Below are 24032 nucleotides of genomic sequence, written 5' to 3' on the forward strand. Positions count from 1 at the left end.
AGTCCCCAACCTTCCCCATGTTGTACAAGGAAAGTTTGCACCGGGATTCTACTTAGCATTCAATTCAATTGGCATTATGTGTTTGCGGATTCTGTCCTTGATCATGAGATGCATTCGAGCGAATGTGAGTGGAATTCCTAGGCGGGCCTTCTCCTTTTAATCCTGGGCTTGTCCAAAGTTCTCTGTAGCCTTTGGGGAGTACTTGCACACATCTCTGCTTTAGTTGTGATTAGTGGCAAGGGCTTAGACCGAAAGCAATCTTCAACTAACAGCATCTTTTGCATGCCTGCAGATTCTCATTTTAGCTTGCAAACTGCAGAACTCCTTAGGGAAATACTGCTTCATTAAAAAAAACAACAACAACACACACACACAAAAACAGTGAGTGTTTTGAGTTGGGTAAATTTTGTATTCTGAACAAGGTGATGATGAAGTTTTGCTGATGAAAAGGAACAGGTTTTACACAACCCCTCCATCTTGTTGCCTTTAGCCAGTTGTTTCTCACAGCAGGTGATTAGGCATGTGGCTATTTACAAGATTGCTGAGCACCTTTGTGCAAATTATTTCAGACACACACACACACACACACACACACACCAAACGATACTTACTGCAAAGTCAATTTTGTAATTCATGTAAACAAGGAGACACAGGCATTTTAGGCTTACTGAACTCTACCTATCTATGTCTGTCCCAAACCAGCAGTTTTCCCACGGTGCAGGCAGTTGGGGTGGGGGAGCAGGCTTGTACCATATCCTGCCATCTGTATCACCATTTGCATTGTACTGGTATGAAATGAACTATTCCTTGCTAATACCAAGCATTGTACTTCTTCTTCTTTAAGGGAGATCAATGTCAGTCATGCAGCCCTGCAGCCCTGCAGCTTCAGAAAGGAGCACCCAAAGGAGAACCAGGACCACCAGGGATTGGCCTGCCTGGCCTTCCCGTAAGTATAGGGCCATCATGCCTCTTGCCTTTAGTGTAGGGCACTGCAAGGATTTATGGGAAGAACAAGGGTGGAATGAGTAGCAGTACTGAAGTGAGAATGTGAAATAACACAAGGGTTTCTAGTCCTCATGATCATAGAAAAGCATATGTAATCCCCTGGGTATGTCTACACAGTACAAACCCATTTAATCCTCTTCACTTCAGCCTGCGGAACTCTAGTTCTGAGAAGCATTGTTGATGATCTCACCAAACTACAGTCCTCAGGGTTTGATGGGATGTCGTGGCAGTTTCAAAGCTTGTTTCGAAGCTGTTTGGATTAGTTGTGTGAATAGAATGTTCCAAATGAGAGCAGGTCTGATCTTAAGGTACTATCCTGGTTAAAACCACATCCAGAACGTTTCCTGGTTCTGCCAACTCCTTCACTGAAATTATTCTTCTTACTTTTCTTTTATTTGCTTTCAGGGCAAAGATGGCCTTCCGGGGCTGTCTGGACTCAAAGGAGAAAAGGTAAGAGCAAATTTTCAGAGACAGAGGGCTGGTTCTGGAGTAGCTTGCTTAATCTCTGTACCACTGCAAGTGTAATTAGCCAGAACTTGAGGGTGAATCCAGTGGTTTTTATCACAGGGTAATAATACCTCTGTAAAGATGCGTGGTGCCTTCTGCTCTCTCTGTGTGTATGTGTCCAGGCAAAATACAGTTTGTAAATTTTATAAACAAATAAATAAATATACAAGAGGTGAAACAAGAAGATCCCCTTATGTCAGATTTATCTGAGCAGCAGTTTTCTTGTTTCAAGATGGTAGATCATTTAAGCACCGTTGCAGCCATCTTCTGTCTTCAGCAAGTCACCTGTTCCTCTTTGTACCTAGGGAGATACTGGAGCTGTAGGACCTGCAGGCAAAGCTGTGAGTATGAGAAAGTTCTGCAAGTTTAGAGTGTGTTGGTTGCCCTCTGGGAGCTGGCTTTTGTGATCTGAACAGTGTTGGAAGATATGAAAACAAGAACAAAGTCAGATAATAAAGGGATTTGGGGGAGTTAATAAGTCACTGTCGCTCAGGAAAAAAACAGGTAAGTAACAAACACAAAAAACAGGAATACAGAGTTGCAGATCTGCAGGATGAAATAACAACAAACCAGGGTACCAAACATCCGGTTCTTTAATATGAAATATGAAACTCTGTGCAATTTTCTTTGTATTTGTCTTTTACTTTGCTTGCTAGACAGTCTGATGAATTGTCCCCTAGCATAGTTTCTAGACCTCAAGATTTTTATTGCATCAAGCTCAAAAGCTTCAGTTCATGCTTGAAGAGATGTGGCGTACTGCTCTTCAGTATATTCTGATGCATCCAAATTAACTCTAATGAATGGTATTTATTTATTTATTTATTTATTTATTTATTTATACATACATACATACATACATACATACATACATACCAAGCCCATCTGGCTAGGTTTCTCCAGCCACTCTGGACGGTTTCCAACAAAAAAATTAAAAATACAGTGGTACCTCTGGATGCGAACGGGATCCGTTCCGGAGCCCCATTCACATCATGAGCAGTCCGTATCATGAAGCACCGCATCTGCACATGCGCGCGACGTGAATCGGCGCTTCTGCACATGCACATGATGTCATTTGACATATCTGCGCATGCGCAAACTGCCAAACCTGAAAGTAACCCGTTCTGGTACTTCCGGGTTCGGCACGTTTGTAACCCGTGATGAACACAACACGCAGTGTTCGTAACACGAGGTATGACTGTACATTAAAACATCAGTCATTAAAAACTTCCCTAAACAGGGCTGCCTTCAGATGTCTTCTAAATGTCAGATAGTTGTTTATTTCTTTGACATCTGATGGGTGGGCATTCCACAGGGTGTGCGCCACTACTGAGAAGGGCGAGAATGGTAATGCCATGATGTATTGTATCTCTGCCACAAGGAATGCTCCAAATCTAGGGATGGAACCCACCCCCTTCCCCCAACCTTTACTCTCATTGTGTGCTTATACTCAAAGCTCAGCAGATTCTTACTCCTCCTGTAATTCTAGGGAGTCCGAGGGACCAAAGGGGACACTGGAGATTCAGGAGTCAAAGGCGAAAAGGTGAGCAGATTGGTATCAAAGCATGGAAATGGTTGTGTAACCTGTTCAGATAAGTGAGCCATTTGTCTTGCTCACAATCTGTGGGCCTCTCCTCTCTTATTCATGTCCCCTGTTTTGCCATCTTGTATCACAATTCATTTTCTATCCCCTGTAGGGAGAACCTTGTACCGAGTGCCCTGCCTCTCTGGAAGGTCGGGAGACCATGGTTTCCATTCCGGGGCCTCCAGGAGAGAAGGGTGAGCCAGGGCTTCCTGGTGCTGGGCTACCTGGAAAACCAGTAAGTGACCCTTGGCATGCACTTCCTTTGGAGAGGAGCAGGGGGTGTGACAATAGAGCTAGAGGGAAGGTGGTTCCCATAGGCAAAATTAAAAGTTGCATTGCAGGGAGTTGGACTAGATGACCCTTCCAACTCTCGAAACAAAATAGAAAATTCTTTCCAGTAGCACCTTAGAGACCAACTGAGTTTGTTCTTGGTATGAGCTTTCGTGTGCATGCACACTTCCAACTCTATAATTCTGTGGTTCCTGGGGCAGGTAGAAAGGTTTTGTGAGTTTATGGCATAGTACGTTCCTCTTAAATTAAACAAAACTAGTGCAGAAGCTCAGTGTAGAAGATAAACAAGGGTGAGAATTGGGAACCAATTTCTAGTGGGCTTCTCTTATTAGGCTGCCTGGAAGACTTGATTTGTTGGAAGGACTGTCTTTGTAACAGGATCCAAGGGGCCAGTGACATTTGAGCAGAAAAGCTTTTTCTCTTATATTGCTTCCTGTACTTTTTCAGGGGAAACCTGGGGAATCTGGAACGAAAGGTCAGAAGGTAAGAAAAGTCTGCCTGCTGGAGTGCTTCTTTGTGAGATTACATAACCCAAGGGGGTTGGTGGCCAGAGCTGGCTTCGGAAAGGGGTGAGGAGGTCTGGCATTTTCATGCTCCTCGAGACAAAACCAGAGGCACAGGAAATGCACCTCTAGGGAGCAAATATATTCTCATTATATTTACACCGTATAATTGGAAAAGCAAGCTACAAACAAAATACAGTGATCTATAAGAAGTTGCCAAAGACCTTAAGGAAACACAAAAATCAAATATGCATGCGGTACAATAGGAGGAATGTCAACACCCGCAGTCCAACATGGGTGTAAAACTGCTAAAAATCTCATCAGTGCAAATGAATCCCTTCTGTGCCAAATTGTGCCAGTTCCCGAAGGGGCCCATAGCAGTTCAGTTCCTTGCTTCTACATGTAATAAGGCTTCAGGTACTGGGGTTGGAAATACCCCCGTCTCAGTACTTGTAGAGCCATTTGCCAGTCAGCGTAGAGCAGTGGTGAGGAATCTTCAGCCTATGTGCCTAATTAGGACCACCAGCTCTCTCCATTTAGCCCTCAGTGTTGTTTTGATCAAGCCATGCTCACCTGTCCTACACCTGACAACTGATGTGGGGCTAAAAGCCCCATGCACAGTGCTTTGGGAACTCCAATGATCAGATGATTGTCAGAACTCTTGTAGACAGTGCTATGCAAAAACAGCTTGTCTGATGTCATTGTGACATCGGATGATTGACAGGTGGATGGCCCCACCTATTTGTCAGGCATGGCCTGCAGGGGGGTGGGAAAGGTAAGGATCCGTCCCCTGCTGGCTGGATCCAGTCCCCTGTCCTTCCCCCTGCCCCTCCCCTGGGTGCAGAAGACAATACTGGGCTACATGGACAAATTGTGTGGCTCGGTATAAGGCAGCTTCATGGACTGTATTGACCTGGGAGTTATGTGGGTTACAGGTGTAAGGCTTTGCAAGGAGGACAGGGTCATATGTTCAACAGCATGAGAGACAGCTTTCCCCAAGTGTGGTCATGTAGAGTGGCCAAGAGGCAAAGGAACGTATGGCTGGTTTTTTTTGGGGGGGTGATAAAAGAATTGTTTAGAAGAAGTAATTTCATCAAAACAAAATAAAATAAAAAATTCCTTCCAGTAGCACCTTAGAGACCAACTAAGTTTGTTCTTGGTATGAGCTTTCGTGTGCATGCACACTTCTTCAGATACCTGGCAGGGCCAAGAGAAGCAGCACCTTTCGAAATCGATTTTACACAACTCTTGAAGGTACAGTCTACCCTAGGCTATAGTGTTGTAACCACCGGTAAGCATCACTGCAGGAGAAGTGTGTCACAGCTGGTGTTGCCTACCCACAGCCACTAGAGGGAGGTGCACACCCCTTTCCCTAGCAAAAACATTTGGGGGGGGGGCTGTCACCATGCAGCCTTTAGGTTGCCTGGCAACCTTGTATTTGAATTCTTAATGCTTTAACGTTGGTTCCAGCAGGTGTTAGGAAGGTTAAAAATGAAATTAAGAGACCCTATTTGGGTGCTACGTATTTGTGATGCCTTACAACCACCAGCAGAGAACCACAGCCTCCATGTTTCATAACAACCACTGCTCACAAAGCCCAGTCCTATCTCTACAGGCTACTTCAACACGTGAACATAGGAAGCTGCCTTATACTGAGTCAGATCATTGGCCTATCTAGCTCAGCACTGTCTACACTGACTAGAAGCAGCTCTCCAGGGTTTCAGGCAGGGGACATTCCCAGCCCTACTTGGGGATGCCATTGGGGACAGAACCTGAGTGCTTTTGTGGGCAGAGCAGGTGCGCTACCACTGAACTATGGCACAAAACAATGGCAGATTATTGTTATATTTATATCCTGCCTTTCCTCCAATTATCTCTCACCTCGCCCTCAGTATTATCCTCACAACAATCCTGTGTAGTAGGTTAAGTTGAGAGACAATGACTGGCTCAATATTACCCGCACAACAGCCCTTCGAAGTAGGTTAGGCTGAGAGGCAGAGACTTGCACCCAGGCACCCGGTATACTTTGATGCTGACTGGACATTTGAATCTGCCCCATGGTTCTCCTCTGTCCCATAAGCCACTATATCCCACCTGCTCTTGTAGTATTGTGCCACAGATACAAGGGTACTCACAAAGAGCAGCAGATTTTTACTAGCCATGAAACCATTGCTTTGTGTGATTTCTGCTGCATAAACAAGGCAGAATCTGGCATAGTCTTGGAAGTCCTAGCAAAGAAACTAGAGAATTCCTCTCTCCATTCCCAAAAGAAAGCCTTTCTGCCCACTGCTTTTGGCTGTCCCTGAGTTACAGTACATGGTTCAAGTGGGCCTATGAAAACAGCCACTCCAGTCTGTATCCCTTGTTTCTATGATGCTGTGCCAAGACAATGGGCTGCCTTTTGAAGATGGTTCAGAAACTGCAGGAAATGAAGATTTCAGCAACCAGATGATTGACTGGGACCTGGTGGTCTGGGAATATACCACCAATTCTGGCCAAACTGTGCTGGTGGCAGAATGCCATATCCTCCAGCATGAGTTTCCCCAGGGAAATGCAGCAGGGAAAAGAAAAATCCCCGCTCAGACACAGATCTGGAAATCCCTGACCTGTGCCTAAAAAGCATGGCACAGTGTGGATGAGCTCTATATTGAAATCTGCATATTTCAGACACTCTCCACTTTAGTATATAACCTTTACTATTATTATTTGGATCTGAACTATGACTTGAGGTTGGGTAAATAAAAACCCAGGGAGGGTGAGATGTCTAGTTCATCATTTTTATCTTCTTTGATATGTTGTAAAAATAAATAAGAACAAGTATGTATAAAAATCTATCCTGTCTAGGGTGCTTCAGGAAGCCCAGGCGATCCTGGCATACCAGGCACAGCAGGTTTGCCTGGTCTTTCTGGTGAACCTGGAGTCAGCGGTCCATCAGGAGCTAAAGGTGAAAAGGTGAGTAAGCCCCTTATTGGGGTACAACCACTATGCGGCCAGGAGAAACCAAATATTTTTGGAACAGGGTGTGTGTGCACTTGTGCAAATAACCAAACTCACCCCAGGGTGTGATTTCTCACCTGTACAGTGGAACCTTGATTCTTGAACTTAATCCATTCTGGAAGTCCGTTCTGGAAGTCCGTTCAAACATTCAAAAACCAAGGCGTGGCTTCCAATTGGCGCAGGCACCCTGGAGACAATAGCTGACAGCCGCATTGGACGTTCGGCTTCCGAAAAACGTTCAGGAACCAATTTGTTTGTCAACTAAGCCGTTCAAGAACTAAGGTTCCACTGTATTGCCCTGTCAAGCAGTAGGAGTATTTTACTACACTTGCAATCCTGTAGTAAAATTGCCATCTGCAAACTAGGCACTGAGTGAGTGGGAGAACGGTAAAAATAATGGTTCTTATTGTCATTATTCCCCCCCCCCCGCCCACTGCCCGCTCTCGCCAATGTCCTGGAGCAATGCTATATGTAAGGCAATGGGAGGTGGATACAAATCGGTGGCTGGGCCACTGAAAGAGGAGCTGGTGTGTTGCTGCTGCTGTTGGTAGAGACTTTTGAAAAGCGGGAGAAAGGAAAGCGCCTGTTGCCATTGCTAAGGATGAGCTGCTCCTCTGATGCCAAATTATGTGTGCACATCTCTCTGATTTTTTTTAATCCTTTATTTTTTATTTTTTTGGTGCAGGAAAGAGGCTCTCCCAAGTTCACCACAAGCAAAAAGGGCCGCAAAATTTGGAGCTCATTTAAGTTCATCCCTAATTCAGCTTGGTTCATATCAGTTATTGTGTACCTGACCACTAGGCAAATGGTCCTCAAGCATATCTCTCAGTGGGGTGGGGTGGATCAGAATACTGCTTGCTGGCCCACCCCTGACTGCCCTGCTTTAAAGTTCATGTTTGCAAAGAGGAGCCTACACACACAAACTTCCTTTGCATGATCCAAACCAACCACAGAGTCTAGGGCTTACCGATCAGAAGGTCGGCGGTTTGAATCCCCACGATGGGGTGAGCTCCCGTTGCTTGGTCCCAGCTCCTGCCAACCTAGCAGTTCGAAAGCACGTCAAAGTGCAAGTAGATAAATAGGTACCACTCTGGCGGGAAGGTAAACAGCGTTTCCGTGTGCTGCTCTGGTTCGCCAGAAGCGACTTAGTCATGCTGGCCACATGACCCGGAAGCTGTACGCCGGCTCCTTCAGCCAATAAAGCGAGATGAGCGCCGCAACCCCAGCGCCGTCCATGACTGGACCTAATGGTCAGGGGTACCTTTACCTTTACCTTTATGCCTATAAGCACACATGTAAAGAGCCAGCAGACACAATTGCAGCTTGCCTTCTTGGTGTGGCCAATGACTATCCACATGGGCCTCTGGTCTTAAGTGTTTACATGATGGAAAATTTTGATTAGGGATAATAGGGTAGGGTATCTGGGACATCTAGCTTGGTCTACTGTTTGTTGACTTATCACTCTGCATTCTTCCCCACTCTCACCACCCCGGCCCACAGGGTGATGCTTGTGACTCCTGTCCCACCCTCAATGGAGACCTCTCTGGTGCAGTTGGGATCCCAGGAAAACCAGGTTCAAAAGGAGACCGTGGACTTCCAGGTGTGGGACAGCCAGGCAAACCTGTAAGTAGTTTTCCGGCTGATCAAAATAGTGGTGCTGAGAATGCCGAATTCAGAATTCAGTCTGATAGTCTGTTTTAAGATTGGTTCAGTCATTAACTACCATTACTTTGAGTTATTTATGTGAACAAAACTGAACAATTCAGGCTGCATCCGTAGAACCAGATACATTTTGTGTTTGTATAATAGATTTGTCAACTGTTGCATGATCTTTTAGCCAGTTTAGATACCTGTGGGTGTCACAAAGCAGGCATGAAGGTGGAAGGCCTTTGCTATGCTTCCAAGTTAGCATCTGGTACTCAGGTACTCTGTACATTTATTTGTTTATTTACAGCATTCTTATATCACCCATTAATAAAAAGTTCTTGGAAATTCCATACAACTACAATAGATGTTAACTTTTGATAGATCTTCCACAAATATGTCTAATCCTTTAAGATAGCACAACTTGCAATAACAACTTTCATAAGTTAATTACGTCTCGTGTGGAGAACTAATTCCTTTCATCCATCTAGAACCTGATGCCAATCACTTTTATTGGATGACCCAGTGTTAACTGCCTCATTTTTATTCCTTTAATTAACTGGCTCGATTTACATTTCACAACACCTTCACAAAGGATCTCAGTAAAAGATCTTCCCTGAATACGGGTGACCGTTTCTGTTAAGTATGAGCATGTCAAATAATTATAATTTTAAACACTAGCATTCCTTGGTATGACAAAGGAAGACATCTTTGTTATTTTAAAAGCAAGTCATGCTCTAACCCTATTAAGTTTGTGAATGTAATATCGTTTGTGAGATAACCAATGATGACGGCAGTATGGCTCTGTTTTCACAGATACTGATCTTCAAACATAATTTGAAACAGTATGAACACCATTGTTCATACTGGGAGTGTCAAGAGATTTGAGATACATATTCTAAGCACATCCCATGATTTCATAAAAGCACATGAAAGATAGAGAATTTGCAACAGGATATCTGAATTCAGCATCTTGAAAATCTCATTAAAAAAGAATCAAGTTTCTATCCCTCATGGCTATGAAGAGAGGCTTGAAAGGGTGTAGGCAATGTATATTCCAGTGTTCAGAAGAGTAAGGTTGAAATGGTTCTGCACTGAGCATGGCATTATCCCTTCCTGCAACTGAAGCAGATGAAATTATGCACACTAGGGAAATTATGCAAATGTTCGTGATTTATGGTGGTTCGTGATTTATGAAGGTTGCATAATTCTGTTTCTCTTGATGCAAAATTAGAGTGATCGAGATGCAGAATGATGTTATCGATTCTTTTGGTTGTTCATGACAGCAAAAATACCCTTTCACAGGATGAGGCTGGAATAAGAGCCTCATATTTCTTTGCTTTACAAATATCCTTTTTGGAGCACTTTTTTAAGAAGTTATTTTAAAAAGTTTGTTTCACAAAGCTAGTAACTTTCTAGTAGACCAGTATGCTTTTTTAAAAAAAAAAAAAATCTGCAGCACTGAAAGGTCTAAAAATGATTAATTGCGCCCATTAAATTTTCCAGAACTACTCATTTGAAATCGAATGTCAATGTAGAGCAAATGCTGACTTTTTTAGCTTCCTCGGATAAACAGCTAGCTTTCCCCCTAGCTTTCTAGCTCAGAACGATACAAGAACTGAAAACCTGCTGTGAACTCATAGAAGGTAGACAATACGTTCCTCTAAGGCAACAGAAGATGGATCAGATGTGTTGCAACCAGCATGAGTGACGTCTTGGGGGGGGGGGCGCCTCTAAATTATTCAGGCTAATTCTACTGTGTGTTCCCTCCTCTCACCACCAGGGAAAACCAGGACTTCCAGGAGTTCAGGGACCTCCTGGCTTGAAAGGACTACAGGTGAGCAAGGGCAGGGCTTTAAATGTACCTCGTTTGCATGGACAGATGGGGCTGCTTTCTCCCAGGCACTGCTTAAAGTTAAACCTTGGCCTGGCTACCTACTGTATTTTGACAGCCAGGCCCAAGAGATAAGAGGAAGAGTGAATTGCCATTGCTAACCAGCCACAAAAGGTGCTCCACAACCACCCAGTTGGGGTAGTGAACAAAGAGGATTAAGGCTGCGGTGCAGAGATGCAGGAGGAGGAAGTATAAAATTCCAGGGAGGGAGATAAGGGGAATCACTGAGCCAAGGCTGTTTAAATAGCCATGACTCAGGTGTGCTTCATTCATTTGGGTGGTTTGGTGATGTCGTGTTTCCACTAATCTGTCTGTTGCCTCTTTCCAGGGGGAGCCAGGTCCTCCTGGGATAGGAATCCAAGGTCCAGAAGTGAGTATGGCCACTTTGTGTGTATGTGTGTGTCAATAGTTTCTGCAACCATGTGTTGCGATTAGAACAAAACCCACCCACTTCTCTCTTTTTTTCTCAGGGGGAAATTGGGCAGAAAGGCTCACCTGGCAATCCTGTAAGTAGAATCACGCCTTGCCATAGTTCAGCCACATTAAGACAGGTCAGCCACAGTAGACCTGTCATGCCTAGACAATGACTCAGAGGATCCCTGAACCAAACTCTGGTGCTAACCTAGAAATTGGTACTCACCTGGAAAGGCCTTAGATGATCCACGTAGCCCTGATGACCCAGCAGCAAAGTCCCGAGTGGAGCAGTATGGAGTTAACTGTTTTGCAAGGGGTTATGACCTAGCATGGAAATTAGCACTCATTTGCAGAAGGCTCTTCAATATTCCAGACAAGGGGAACGTGCTGGGGTCTGGGGCAGACTTTTATCTAAGCTCATTTTCCTTTTCTCAAAAAATCATTGTATGATGCCCCTACACAGAGACCTCCAAATATGCCTTGTGGCTTTAGTTGCAGGTATAAGCAACTCTGCCCTGAATGCATGGGCATAGCCAGACGGTAGAGGTGGGGGCAGCAGCTAACCCCAATCAAGTAGATAAATAAAAATACTTCACTGGAAGTAGAAATAATCAGAATGTTTGAAATTGAAAGGCTCACAACGGTCACTTGGATGATGATTTTTCTGAGCACTTAGGGTCAAAAGAAAGTAATTTAAGCAACTCTTGTTGAGAAATTTCATTCTGAATCTGCTAGACAGAGCTAGACAGAGGATGACGACAGGGTGAGTGTCCTGTCCTCCCCCCCCCAAAAAAAAATCCTGGCTATGCCCGTGCCTGAATGTGTAGACTTCCTTCACCAGGGCAAGTGGAGGATGCCCCAAAGGACGGCACACAGAACATATCTAGACATCTACATCAACTTTTTTGTGGTTCCTCCAGGTAGGAATGTACGGAACGTTCTGAAATTGATAGCAAGAAAATTCAATGGCATCTCTACTTTTTTTCCCCTAAAGGCTTTGCAAACTCCCAATGCAACCTTTGCTAACCTGGTGCCCTCCAGAGGTATTGAGCCATAATCCTCATCAGCTGGCTAGTCCAAAGCATTGGGGGAGGGGGAACCAGGTTGGCAAAAGGTACGTGGCGAAAGTGTAACAAAAGGAAATGTTTTGCTATTGGGATATCTTCATGTTTCCAGAACCCGGCTTTGTTCTTCCTGTCCCTTTCACTTGTGCTGTGATTCTCTTTCTTTCTGTGCCACAGGGACCCCCAGGACCTCGAGGGCCACCAGGAAATGTTGGGGGAAAGGGGGAAAAGGTGAGCATTGACATCTGGGTTGTATAATTTGCAGTGGGAACAGAGAAATGGCATCTAACAGCCTGCATTCTTATTCATTACCAGTGAGCTGTTGCATCGAATGAATGATGGAACAGATAAAATCTCAGTGCAGTGACATGTACTCCCATTCCAAGGTGATCCTCAGTAGAAAACTGCTTTAATTCTGTGCTGTTCACACAGCGCCATTTCGCTGAGGATGAAATTACTGGTTTGCACCCTGCAGCAACTATCCCATATTCCATTGCATTAATATAGGAGCGTGGGAGACACTGCGTTTGCAAAGTATACTTGATATCCTACAATATCTGTGCAAGTTAATAGAAAACTCCAGCATAGATTGTGTTGGGCCTTAACCATGTTTTAGAGCAAATGACACCTCTTCCGCCATTAACATCAGAATGTTGCCAGCTTGGATGTAACATTGCTCTTTTCCCTATAGGGCTCCCCGGGTCTTAAAGGTGCCATAGGACCCACTGGGCCTCCAGGTGCCAGTGTTACTGGCCCACCAGTAAGTGACATTGCTTTGTAGCTCCAGAAATCTTACAACCAACCAGCGCTGTGTGCTTTCTGACTCTTGTTGTCCTGATATTCTCCTCCAGGGCCGAGAAGGCCAGCAGGGCCTCCCGGGAGTTCCTGGATCCGATGGTTCAAAGGTGGGCAAGCTGTGTGCTTTGAAAGAAGATTTATCTGGAAACTAAAATGATCCTGTCTAATCATCGGGCTGCACCAGGTTCTTAATTGCCTGTGAACCACTCACTTCTGACAATCCCACTGCTGGCAAAAACCTGCACTGGCCTTGAAAGTCTTAAAACAAAAGGAACTTGATAGGCCTGTCGGATACAACCTGCCATGGCTGTTACCTGGATGGAATCCAATCAGAGAAAAATTCCTCCCCTTCTTAAAAATGCCCAGATGCCAGATCCACCCTTCCTTTAGAGCATGGGTAGGCAAACTAAGGCCTGGGGGCCAGATCTGGCCCAATCGCCTTCTAAATCTGGCCCGTGGACAGTCCGGGAATCAGCATGTTTTTACATGAGTAGAATGTGTCCTTTTATTTAAAATGCATCTCTGGGTTATTTGTGGGGCATAGGAATTCGTACATATATATTTTTTCAAAATATAGTCCGGTCCCCCACAAGGTCTGAGGGACAGTGGACCAGCCCCCTGCTGAAAAAGTTTGCTGACCCCTGCTTTAGAGCAAAACTTCTGCTTGTCCCTTGACTAGAAAGCATGGATCTGAGAGGTTTTCTGTTTGTCTCATGTTTCTAGGGACAGTTCTGAGCGGTTTTTCATTTGTCTCACCACTTTCCCCAGGAAAACCCTATGTTTACTGCTGAATTGGAACGATCCACAGAAAAAACTGATTGACATTTGCTCTGATTCAGTAGTAAACAGCAGTTTTTCCCAGGGGAAAAGCGTTGGGACAAGCAGAAATGTGTGGACGAGCCCTCGGGCATCCTTAGTGCCCTCTTTAATATTGAAGAGGGGCTTGTGCAACTAAGAATTTGCTCACACTGCTTCTCACCTTCTTGGATGCTCTGTGAAAAAATTAGCAGAGTGATGCCCCTGAGTGCTGCTGGCCCTTTGCCCACCTCAAGGCCACAGCAATTGCCTGACCCCACTCTCTTTTGAAGCAGGCTCTGAAACTAAAGTGTTGAAAGCCTGAATTTTGAAGCTTTGGGTCCAGCTTTGGCATGACTAATGTGTGGAAGTTTTGTGTAAACACTTCACTTCCACCCCAAAATAAGACTGACTAAAGATGACTGAAGCGGCTGAGGGTGAAAGAGCGAAGCATGCAGCACAGAACATGCTTTCTCGTTTGCAAAGCAGAGGTGATTGTTCACGCCGTGGCGGTTCTGAAATTTGCAGCGCAAACGCTCAGCGCTGTTCTGATGACGAGCGGTGCCTCAAAGGCCAACATATGGCGCTGAAAAATAAATTGGATATGGGGTGCGTACTCTTCTTTAATAACTCCCGATGTTAGCAAGAGAGATAAAGGGGGTTATTAATTATGTGCACCTCTTTTGAGGGAAGACCTTCAATTATTCAATAGGAGCCACTGTGCCTAGCCCTCAAAAGATCTGTTCCGTGGCCCTTTGTGTTCTCAAGTCATTCCGGTTGAATTTAGCATGTCACTCAGCTTGTTTTTCAGCCCAGCAATGCTGTTATCATGTTGGGGGGGAGGTAAGAGGGTGCTGGGGGGGGGGAGTATATTGTTCAGTGGTAGAGTATATGCCTTGCATGAAGAAGGTCCAAATTTCAATTCCCCATGGCATATCCAGGTGCGGCTGGGAGAGACTCCTTGCCTGAAACCCCGGAGAGCCACTACCAGTCAGTGCAGACAGTATTGAGCAAAATGCACTTCTGACTTTGTATAAGGCAGCTTCCCATATTCTTTCTCTACTCCTACACCACTGCCTGAGAAAGATTCCACGGCAGAGTTTGGACCTGAGATCCTTCCAGGCTCAAAGCCTGGCACCATTCAAATGCACGGGTACACACACCTACAGCCCCCTCTTCACCACTGCTTAGCTGTTTCCCAATCAGATGGGCACTGGTGGGGCTGACTGTTGGGAGGGGAGGTTTAAACCTCCTTTCCCACTGATTCTCTGCCCCTCAAGCTGGTTGAAAAAAAATGCTAAGCAGCAAAAAAAAAGAGAGGGGAATTGCTCCTTTGGGAGTTACAGCTTCAAGGCATGCCAGGCACCTTGAGGTAGTAGTTCCTGGTGGAACTGGCTTCCCTCACTTTTCTTAGTGGGGAAGGTGAGATGCAAGGAAAGACTTTAGGAACTGCTACTTCAAGGTACCCCAGGTGAGGAAAGAAACTGGCACTCCAGGCATCTTGAGGAGGTGGATCCTGATGGAGCCAGCTTCTCTTACCATTTCAGATGGTTCTGGCAATGATCACCAAGTGCTTCAGAAGATTCCTAGGAAGAGCTGTAGGGAGCAATGAGGAATTTGTTTGTTTGTTTGTACTTGAAGCCACTGCTACACAGAAAAGGTAGGCAGCTGGCAGGGCAGTTGGAAAGGCTTCAGGAGCTAGTTCTGGCCCAGGGGCCACTGTTTACTCCCCTCTTGTAATGTAAGGTAAGTCCACATGATTTCTAAGCAACAGAGGAGTTTTCTAAAGGGTTAGGGCAAGGAATTAGTTAGCTCAGAGGGGAAAGGGGTTCCAGGCAGTGGGACGTCAGAAGGCATGAAAACTGGAGTGAAAGAAGCAGGCCAAAGAGAGCTGATCAAAGGAGCTTGCAGATGTGCTTCTTTGCACATCTGAGAAGCAAATGGGACCATGTAATCACTCTGCACATATGTGTGCATGTATGCTCTTGCCAGCAGCATGCTTCTCCAAATATCTGACTCTTCTTTCTCTTCCTTTCTTTTTCTCTAGGGTGAAAGGGGAGCCAGAGGAGAGAAGGTGGGTCAGCCTCCTTCTCCATCCCAAATCTTGCAACACTTAAGTTCCTTTTGGTGTCTTTCCACACCATCAGCATCTTATACAACAAACACCTGCTGTTTTGTCATGTGCTACACACAATTCTCCCAGTTCTTATCTTTCTGGGGATACAATGCACTGGCTGAGAGAAGCACCGTGCACCTTTGAGTAATCCAACATAAGGAGGAGCCAGAAATACCCTGCCACTCTGCCACTCCTTGTTCATGTGGACCAGAGGTGTTACTCTGGGGATAACAACCCCTGACTCTTGATTAAGTGTCCCATTCCAGAGCCCCTAAGAACATAAGAAGGGACCTGCTGGTTGAAACCAAAGGCTTATGTATTCTTCTCCCACAATGGCCAAGCAGATGCCTCTGGGAAGCCCACATGCCATACATGAGCTGGGATAGCTCAGCCAGTAGAGCATAGGACTCTTACTCTCAGGGTTGTGGGTTTGAGCCCCGCGTTGGGCAAAATATTCCTGCATTGCAGGGGGTTGGACTAGATCAGTGTTTTTCAACCTTTTTTGGGCAAGGGCACACTTGTTTTATGAAAAAAATCACGAGGCACACCACCATTACAAAATGTTAAAAAATTTAACTCTGTGCCTATATTGACTATATATAAAGTAATTCTCTTGAATAGGAATCAAATAAACACAATTTTTCCCACGGCGCACCAGGCAACATCTCGCGGCACACTAGTGTGCCGCGGAACAGTGGTTGAAAAACACTGGACTAGATGACTCTTGTGGTCCCTTCCAACTCTACAAATTCTATGATTCCATTAGCACAGTTGCCTTCTCCAGCAGGAAAAGATCCCTGTGCCTCCACTCCTTGGCCCCCAGATGTCTCTCCCTCCTTACCCTCCTCACCTTTATCTTCTCAGGGAGATTCTGGTGAGTGCAGCTGCCAGCCCGGCCCTCGCGTGGACTCAAGCAACATTGGTCTTCCGGTAAGCGTCACTACATGCTCCTGCTGCCCCCCAAGGCCTTGGGGATTCGCTGCCAGGCTGGATGATGGTTCAAGCCACCTGTGCCCCCCCATTCTCCGCTCAACGCCTTTGCTGCTCCGGAGGCTGGAACGCCCATGTCCTGCTTGGCCTTTGCTAAACGCTCTCCCCTTTTGGACCCGCAGGGTGCCCCAGGACTGTGGATCGGGACTTCCTGGCAGCCTCAGCCGGGCCCTCAGGTGTGTGGGTGTGTGTATGTGCATGCTTGCTCCTCTGTGCGTAGCGACCTTGGCTCCTTTCTCCCCATTGCCTGCCTCATTGCTCTCTTAACCTCTTCCTCTCTCTTTCTTTGTGGTGTTAACAGGGACCGCCAGGTGTTCCAGGCCCTCCAGGCCCACCAGGAGCTCCTGGGAGGCAGGTAAGTGGTAGGAGAGCCATATACCCCAGCATCTTACAGACAAGAACAGGTAGGCATTGTCTTTGTGGTGGTGGGGAGTGGATAAGGCACAGCATTAGTGGATTCAGTTAACCTGGAAGAGACAGGGCTTCCAAGCCCAGAATTCACTCCCACTACCCCTGACTTCCTTGGTTGTGCAGTGCACAGTATGAGCGGCAGCTCTGCTTAGATGGGGACCCAGCCCTGGTGTTATGTGCTGTGCTAAGCAATGAGTTGTGTTGTGGCTATGAGCCAGTGTGCTGCCCCCAGCAGCTCTGATCGCAGCCTCATGGAAATGACACAGAATGCTAAAAACCTTTGGGAAGGGGGAGAAGTCCAGCAAGAGTCCCATTGCCATGACACTTTTCTTGCTGGGCCATCCCTTTGTTGGTTGATCAAGAGCAGGAGGCAGAAATTGCTCTCCAAAAGCTGATAGTATGTAACACTATACCTGCTTGTTCTATACGCTGCCCTGTCAAAGGGGAGCCCTCGTTACCACTTGGATGGAGAACCGGTTCATAACATTTCCATTCCTCCCCTTCCTCCCCTCCCAGAACACAAGACATCACTGTGGGGTGATGAGCCTAGTTCCTCCACCCCAACTAAACATAATGACAGAGGCTTGTTTTGACTTAAGACACATTGGTTGGCCGCAGAACAGAGAACTGTGGCAACACTCCATATGGAACATGTGCAACTGATGTATTGCCGTCTTATAGACCTGTTCATTCTAAAGGGCATCTAGATCTTAGGCATGCCTCCCCATCCCCTCTACACAATTGTTGGCTGCAAGAGCAAAAGGTGTGCCTTCTCGAGGTGGGGAGAATACCATGCAAGCATTATGAGTCCTGATCTAAGCTGCGGAAAATCACATCCACCCAGGATACTCCTCCTACCCCCTAAGCCTCCACACCCCCAGCCCTTATCTTTATCTTATCTTTCTTTAAGTCTTGTTTCATCTTCTTGGATGCTCACCAGATTTCTATAGGTTCCCCATTTATCTCTGAGATTCATCTTCTTGACTGCCACTGCTTCTGTCGGTGATATCCACAAGGGTGTTTTTCTTTCCAGAATATCTCCGTATCTCCTCCATACATTGTACAGGCTTCTTCTTATTACATGATTGAAGAAGGCCTTATGTGTTTTTGCTTTGCCGTGGGGGAGAAATTTGATTCAGTTCACATTTAAAAGTGGGTCTATCAAATTTGCACTTTCCAAAACAATATGAGAACCAAAACTGCATGCAAAAGTGTGTTTATTAGGAGAAATTTGAAATGAAATGGTAAAAAAAATTCACTTGCATTTTTTAAAGGAAATTGCTACAGAAATGTGGAGAACTGAATCTAAAGGCTCATCCAGACTTCTGCTTGTCCCACTGCTCCCCCCCCCCCGGAAAGTCTACTCTCTAGCACTGAATCAGAGCAAACATCAATCGGGTTTTCCATGAATTGATATTTGCTCTGAATGAGTGCTAAAGAGCAGGTTTTCCCTGGGAAAGGAGTGGAACAAGTGGAAAACTGCTCACACCCATGCTTTCTAGGAGTGGGATTGTGGAAGTGGGGATGAGCCATAAGATTGGAAAAACCAGGAACTGAGAGAACTGAAATTGACAGATTTTCCCATCCCTAGTGTGGATGAAGAGCCATGCTGGGGACTTGGGGGAGCTCAAAGGGAAGAAACAGGGCTCATCACATCACTAGATCTCTCAGGTCAGAGAAAAGAATAGGGAAGCCCTGACTTGGTGGCAACAGTCACCAGCAAACTGTCAATGATTGGTTGTTACCCTGATGAAGAAGGTGCATAGGAGGCTGCCAACCAATGGAAAGGCTAGTGTAGGAGCCAGTCAGGGCTTGAGGAATAGGTAAAGGAGTTGGAAAGACAGAGGGGGTTGTTCTGATGCTCGCTGAAAGGCATGGAACGCAGGTATCAGAGGTCCCAAGTTCTGGTGCTTTTGAGGTGCCAACATCTTGCAGCAGAAGCCCTTTGAGATAGCAAAGATCACTTCAGGAGGCAACAGTTGGGAAGCACTCAAAATATTCAAAGTTTCTCCTTGCCTTTAGGGCATCCCAGGACACAATGGCTTGCCGGGACTGCCTGGGACGGTGGGAGACTTGGTAGGTACAGGACTGCAGTGTCCGCCTTTTCCTGCCCTCGCTCAGGCCTGTGCTTAGTGCTGTCCCCTTTTGCTCAGCTCTTCCCCAAGCCTCCTCCATCACCCCACCAGGGAGAAGTGCAGAAGAGGTGCAAACTAGAAGCTATGTTTTTATCAAAAGCAGCGACCAGGAGGCTGCTGGAGGGAAGCTGTTAGGTGTTTATGCTGCTTTTTGGCACAATTCCCTAGAAGCTCATGGCTCCGATAAAAAAAGAAAAGGAAGATGGCTCTGTTTTATCAATGCATGTTAAAAATTTCTCTCCTCCTTTCTATCTCCCCATTGCAGGGACCACTGGCTGCTGAGAGCATGGCTGTCCTTAAGGTAAGGCAAAAAGGATCTCTGGCTGGCTTTTGCTCTGGTGTGAGGAACAGAATGTGAGACGCCAGCAAAAGCTGTCCTCTCAAGAAAAGGTTAGAAAGTCACCTGTCCAAGGTGTTTCTGTCTTTGGATGGAAGGCTGGACTGCAGCAGTGATTCAGTAAGCTATGGTCTGTGGGGCATTCTTCAGGTGATCCTAGAGAGTGTGATAAAATACTTTTTGATGTTTTAATTATTTATTGTATTTGTTTTTTTATTGTATGTCTTTATTTTATTTTATTTTGAGTGCCACCCTGGGCAACTTTCCAAGGAAGGGTGGCATAATAACAATAACAACAGCAGCGGCAACGGCAAGAACAATAATAATGGAAAATACCAGAATCACTTGCCCACAGCAAATGGTGACAAACTCCAACAGAATTGTGCTGAGCGCACAGCGCAACAGGGAAAACAAAGCAATTATTGGGAAGGCGTTGCCACGTTTGCACATGTTCCATCTTACTGAGATGCTAGTCATTGAAAGTGCTTCTGCAACAAACCCCAGTTCAGAAATGACACAGACTGTCCTGCCAGTATCCTTCTCACCAGAGCTGGCAGGATTCCTCCACTCCTTGTTACTTGTGCATCATTTACAATACAAATAGTACATCACTTAATACAAATGTTGACAATTAATGTTGGAAAGGCAGCAGGCAGCGCTGGAACATTCTGCTTCTCACCCTCTTTTTCTTCTTCCCTTGCCAGAACATTTGTGGAGACTGTGCTAACATACAAGCTTCCCAAGTCCCCGGCACAACCAAAGGCGAAAAGGGTGACCAAGGCATGCCGGGAGCCCCTGGCATAGATAATTGTGCACGGGTGAGTAGCCAGTCAGGATTTGGCCAGATTTAGATTCCTGTAGCTGGGCTTGAAGAGCACTGTAAATCAGACTGTGAAATCAGTGACCTTGCAACAGCACGAGTCTGTAACAGCCCATTCTGCCAAGATGATGTGACACATTTGTGCATCTTGGTAAGTGATGGGAAATGCGAAAAACTCAGGGCACATGAACATTTGAGAGCCAGATTTTAAAATAAAATAAAATAAAAATCATTATGTTTATTGATTGTAAAACAATTCTGAAGGCATGAAACACACATATATCCAATACAAACATTTCGTCTTAGAATGTAATACGTGTGATATGGTTCACCGTCAAAATAATTCTCCCAAATCTTTCACAACAAATTATTACAAGATCTGTCCATCCAAAGTTTCCACTTCTGTTATTTCTTTCCCTATAATTATATTGATCACTGCCCAGACTTCATTTTTCCATTATCTAACCACTAGAGTTTCTTCCTTTTTTCTGTCTACTGGCAATTCTTAACATTTTGGGAGGTCAGTGATATATGTTAAATGTGATAAATTCAGGGTGATTTGTTGTTGTTTTTTTACTGTAGGAGAGCTCAAATATCAGAAAGGGACTTTTATCTCAATGTAATGAAATCCTTCCCTCATTCCCATAATAAACCAGTAAATGCAGGAGAGCCCCAAAATATGCTTGCAGAGGGAAATGCTTTCTGGTGCTTTCTTGCTCAATCTCAACAAATCACAGAAATGCCTTTGGTCAGCGTACCAACATATAGTCCTATGTAGAGTCCCATTTTTATATACAGAAGGGGGTTGTGACTGTGTGGTCAGGTGGCCCCTCACCCCCCCACACACACACCTATGCTTTGGACTTCCTGTTTGCATGAGAGCTACACAGATAGAGCTCACTGCATCAGTCATGGGATTCAGGTTGACACATATTGGGCTCCATCTGTAGGGGTCCCTATGGAAATGATAGGCCCCATACATTGGGCATGACCAGGAGTAGGGCAATCATACGTATTTTGCCTTACTTGCCAGCACCTCTCCAGGCATGACCCAGAACTGGCATAAGCAGCTCCGACAGCTGGGTTTTCTCGGATTACACCTATCAAATGCCATTCGTGGTCCAAGACTGATGCCTTAGCATCCATTGAAATATTGCAAGGGGTTCTGGAGTGCACTAATCAGGTCACCCACTGCTCCGTTGGCACCCCTTGAAAATATGGCTGCTCACGTGTTTCTGGCAAGTGCTGAGCTGTAATGGTAAGTCATACTACAAACTCTGGATAAGAAATTCAATTTCTGCATCTCTTCTGCTTTCAGTGCTTTGCTCTTTACCCCAGAGCAGAAGAGGCTCCGGTGAGTAAAACTCTTGGCTGAGTATCTATGGAGAGGGAATCATGGGAAAGATAAAAGCCTAAAATATGCTGCGAGTTAATTAATCAATAGCACCTTTCTTCCACCCAGTGGTATGCAAAAAGTGTCCTCATCAGCACATGCTACTTGCACTAATGGTTCGTCATCAGGGGGGGACCAAGCTCTGTGTCCTCTTGATCATCATGTTCTCACTAGGAATAGGAATAGGAATAGGAATAATTTATTATTGGCCAAGTACATTTTCCAACATACTTGGAATTTGTTTCGGCTACATTGCAATGTAAACATACAGACACTGTTCCTCTCACAATACAAAGAAGTAAAGAAACCCCACCCATATTTTACCTCCCCTTAAGCTATACAACTACGAATTTAACAATTTAATGGCACAAGGGAAAAAACTATTCTTGTGCCTGGCCCATTTTGTATATGAAGTCCTGTAGCGACGTCCAGATGGAAGTAAATCAAGCAGATGATGACCGGGATGTAAAGGATCTGCTACAATTCTCTCTGCTCTCTTCCTTACTCGGGTAGCATAAATCGTCTCTATTGAAGGCAAGCTAACACCAATTACCCTTTCTGCAATTCTTACAGCTCGTTGGAGCTTTTTCTTGTCTCTCTTAGAGGCTGTACCGTACCAAGCTGTTATAGAATTACAGAGAACAGTTTCAATGATGCCTCTGTAGAATTGAATCAACACTTCCTGGGACAATTTAAATTTCCTTAGTTGACGCAGGAAATACAGCCTCTGGTGGACCTTTTTAATAATACTATTGATGTTGCTTGACCAATTTATGTTATAAGAAATTATGGAGCCCAGGAACTTAAAGGACTCTACTATTACAACTAGCAGTACAGGTATATATATATATATATATATATATATATATATATATATATATATGCCTGCAACAAAACGCCAGTCTATACTGATACAAATTGAGACCCTTTTGCCCTATACTATGCTTGATCCAAGACACTTCACTCTTCAGCTCAAGTTGCTGAGACTTCAGGTTCAGCAAAGCTTAGGGGAAGCTTAGGGGATTCTGAAGATATGTGTGTTTCACATCATTCCTTGATCTCCAAAGGTAGCTTGAGTAGATTATTAAGGTGAGCTAAAATCCGATGATAATTCCAGAAAGTCAGTTGTTGTGCCTTCCATGGGTGAAATACCATGGCAGAACCATGGCTTAGCATAAATGCGGAAAGATGCAAGTTCCTCTGAGGCAGAGATTGCTGCTACCTTTGCCCTCCATGTTTGTTTTGCTGCTAAGCCATGGCCTGGACAGACCATGAGCTGTAGCTAAGAATAAACCTATGAAGAGAGCTTAACCACAAGCCCAGGTTTGGGTAGTTCAGCATGGTGCAGTAGCAAAAATAATTGTCTAGCAAGGTCCCAGACCCTCCCGGGATGTTGGAATAAAGACATATGAAACAGTATTTAGGGTTAATGGGTGAAAAAAGGCCACAATTTCATTGGTTAAAGAATGTGAGTGGTATTGGCTTAGGCATTGGAAACCACACAATTATATCTGACTCCTGCCCATCCGCAGGAAGTCTTGGAAGGGTTAGCCACCAGTAGGGGGGCCCTGCTGATGCACATTAACTAGGAACTCCCCCAGGGTCACCGCTAGGGGTCGTGCCATGGCCCTAGCCCCCCATCTGGGGTTTCAGACAGAGACCACACCCCTCAGATTCCTTTAACGGAATACCCTTGAAAAGGGGGCGAGTCCTTGGCCACAGGCAGTTTAAACAGCCTGCGCTGCGCCCCCAGATTGTGCAGATTTGGTCAGCCAGGGATGACACGGCCGAGGACCCCCCAATCGCGCAGGGGCTATCCCGCTCTGTGCGTGTGGGTAGGGCTTGCTTCCAGCCCGCAACGTCATTTCCCCGGGAACAGGAAATGGCTCTGTGGAGGAGAAAACCAGGCCAGTGAAGGAAACTCATCCAATTAACAAGCAGAAACTAAGGCAGTATTATTGTATCTGAATAGTATACAATACAAATAATCAAGGGATGGGTGGAATCAATAAAAAGTATCTAACCACAAAAATATCTAAGCAAGCACACCAAACCAGATGGGTTGTTTCTCCTCTGTCAAATAGCAAATGCAGCTTGAATCAGGTTCACAATACTGGAGTGGGGCACAGGGCAGTTTTAGCTGAGTATTGGGGGAAATAAGAAATCACCATGGCCCTGCTCTGTGATCCTGTTCAGAATCAAGGACCTTTGCAACTTTGTCTTTTTAAAAAATGGTGGAGATGCAATGATACCCACTTTAGAATGAGTCTAAATATAGAAGTATTTTGTCTGTAGTCAACAGTGCATGCAAATAGGCAGCCCAAAACAGCTGCTAC

At 45.3% G+C, this 24032-nt stretch overlaps 1 protein-coding gene across 1 annotated transcript in view; it reads left to right on the forward strand.

Annotated features, from left to right (window-relative positions):
- Positions 1-24032, forward strand: part of COL16A1 (collagen type XVI alpha 1 chain) — a 123686-nt gene that overhangs the window by 67851 nt on the left and 31803 nt on the right. The window contains exons 25-46 of the mRNA XM_033157651.1: positions 845-946; positions 1411-1455; positions 1818-1853; positions 2999-3052; positions 3207-3329; positions 3833-3868; positions 6733-6840; positions 8386-8508; positions 10313-10366; positions 10752-10793; positions 10894-10929; positions 12079-12132; positions 12593-12661; positions 12753-12806; positions 15542-15568; positions 16475-16540; positions 16723-16776; positions 16902-16955; positions 19034-19087; positions 19412-19447; positions 20188-20301; positions 21622-21657. Coding sequence (XP_033013542.1) covers positions 845-946; positions 1411-1455; positions 1818-1853; positions 2999-3052; positions 3207-3329; positions 3833-3868; positions 6733-6840; positions 8386-8508; positions 10313-10366; positions 10752-10793; positions 10894-10929; positions 12079-12132; positions 12593-12661; positions 12753-12806; positions 15542-15568; positions 16475-16540; positions 16723-16776; positions 16902-16955; positions 19034-19087; positions 19412-19447; positions 20188-20301; positions 21622-21657 — 1377 coding nt within the window. The remainder of the gene's footprint in view (positions 1-844; positions 947-1410; positions 1456-1817; positions 1854-2998; positions 3053-3206; positions 3330-3832; positions 3869-6732; positions 6841-8385; positions 8509-10312; positions 10367-10751; positions 10794-10893; positions 10930-12078; positions 12133-12592; positions 12662-12752; positions 12807-15541; positions 15569-16474; positions 16541-16722; positions 16777-16901; positions 16956-19033; positions 19088-19411; positions 19448-20187; positions 20302-21621; positions 21658-24032) is intronic.

The sequence above is a fragment of the Lacerta agilis genome, chromosome 8 (genome assembly GCF_009819535.1).
Source record: "Lacerta agilis isolate rLacAgi1 chromosome 8, rLacAgi1.pri, whole genome shotgun sequence".
Taxonomy (NCBI): Eukaryota; Metazoa; Chordata; class Lepidosauria; order Squamata; family Lacertidae; genus Lacerta; species Lacerta agilis.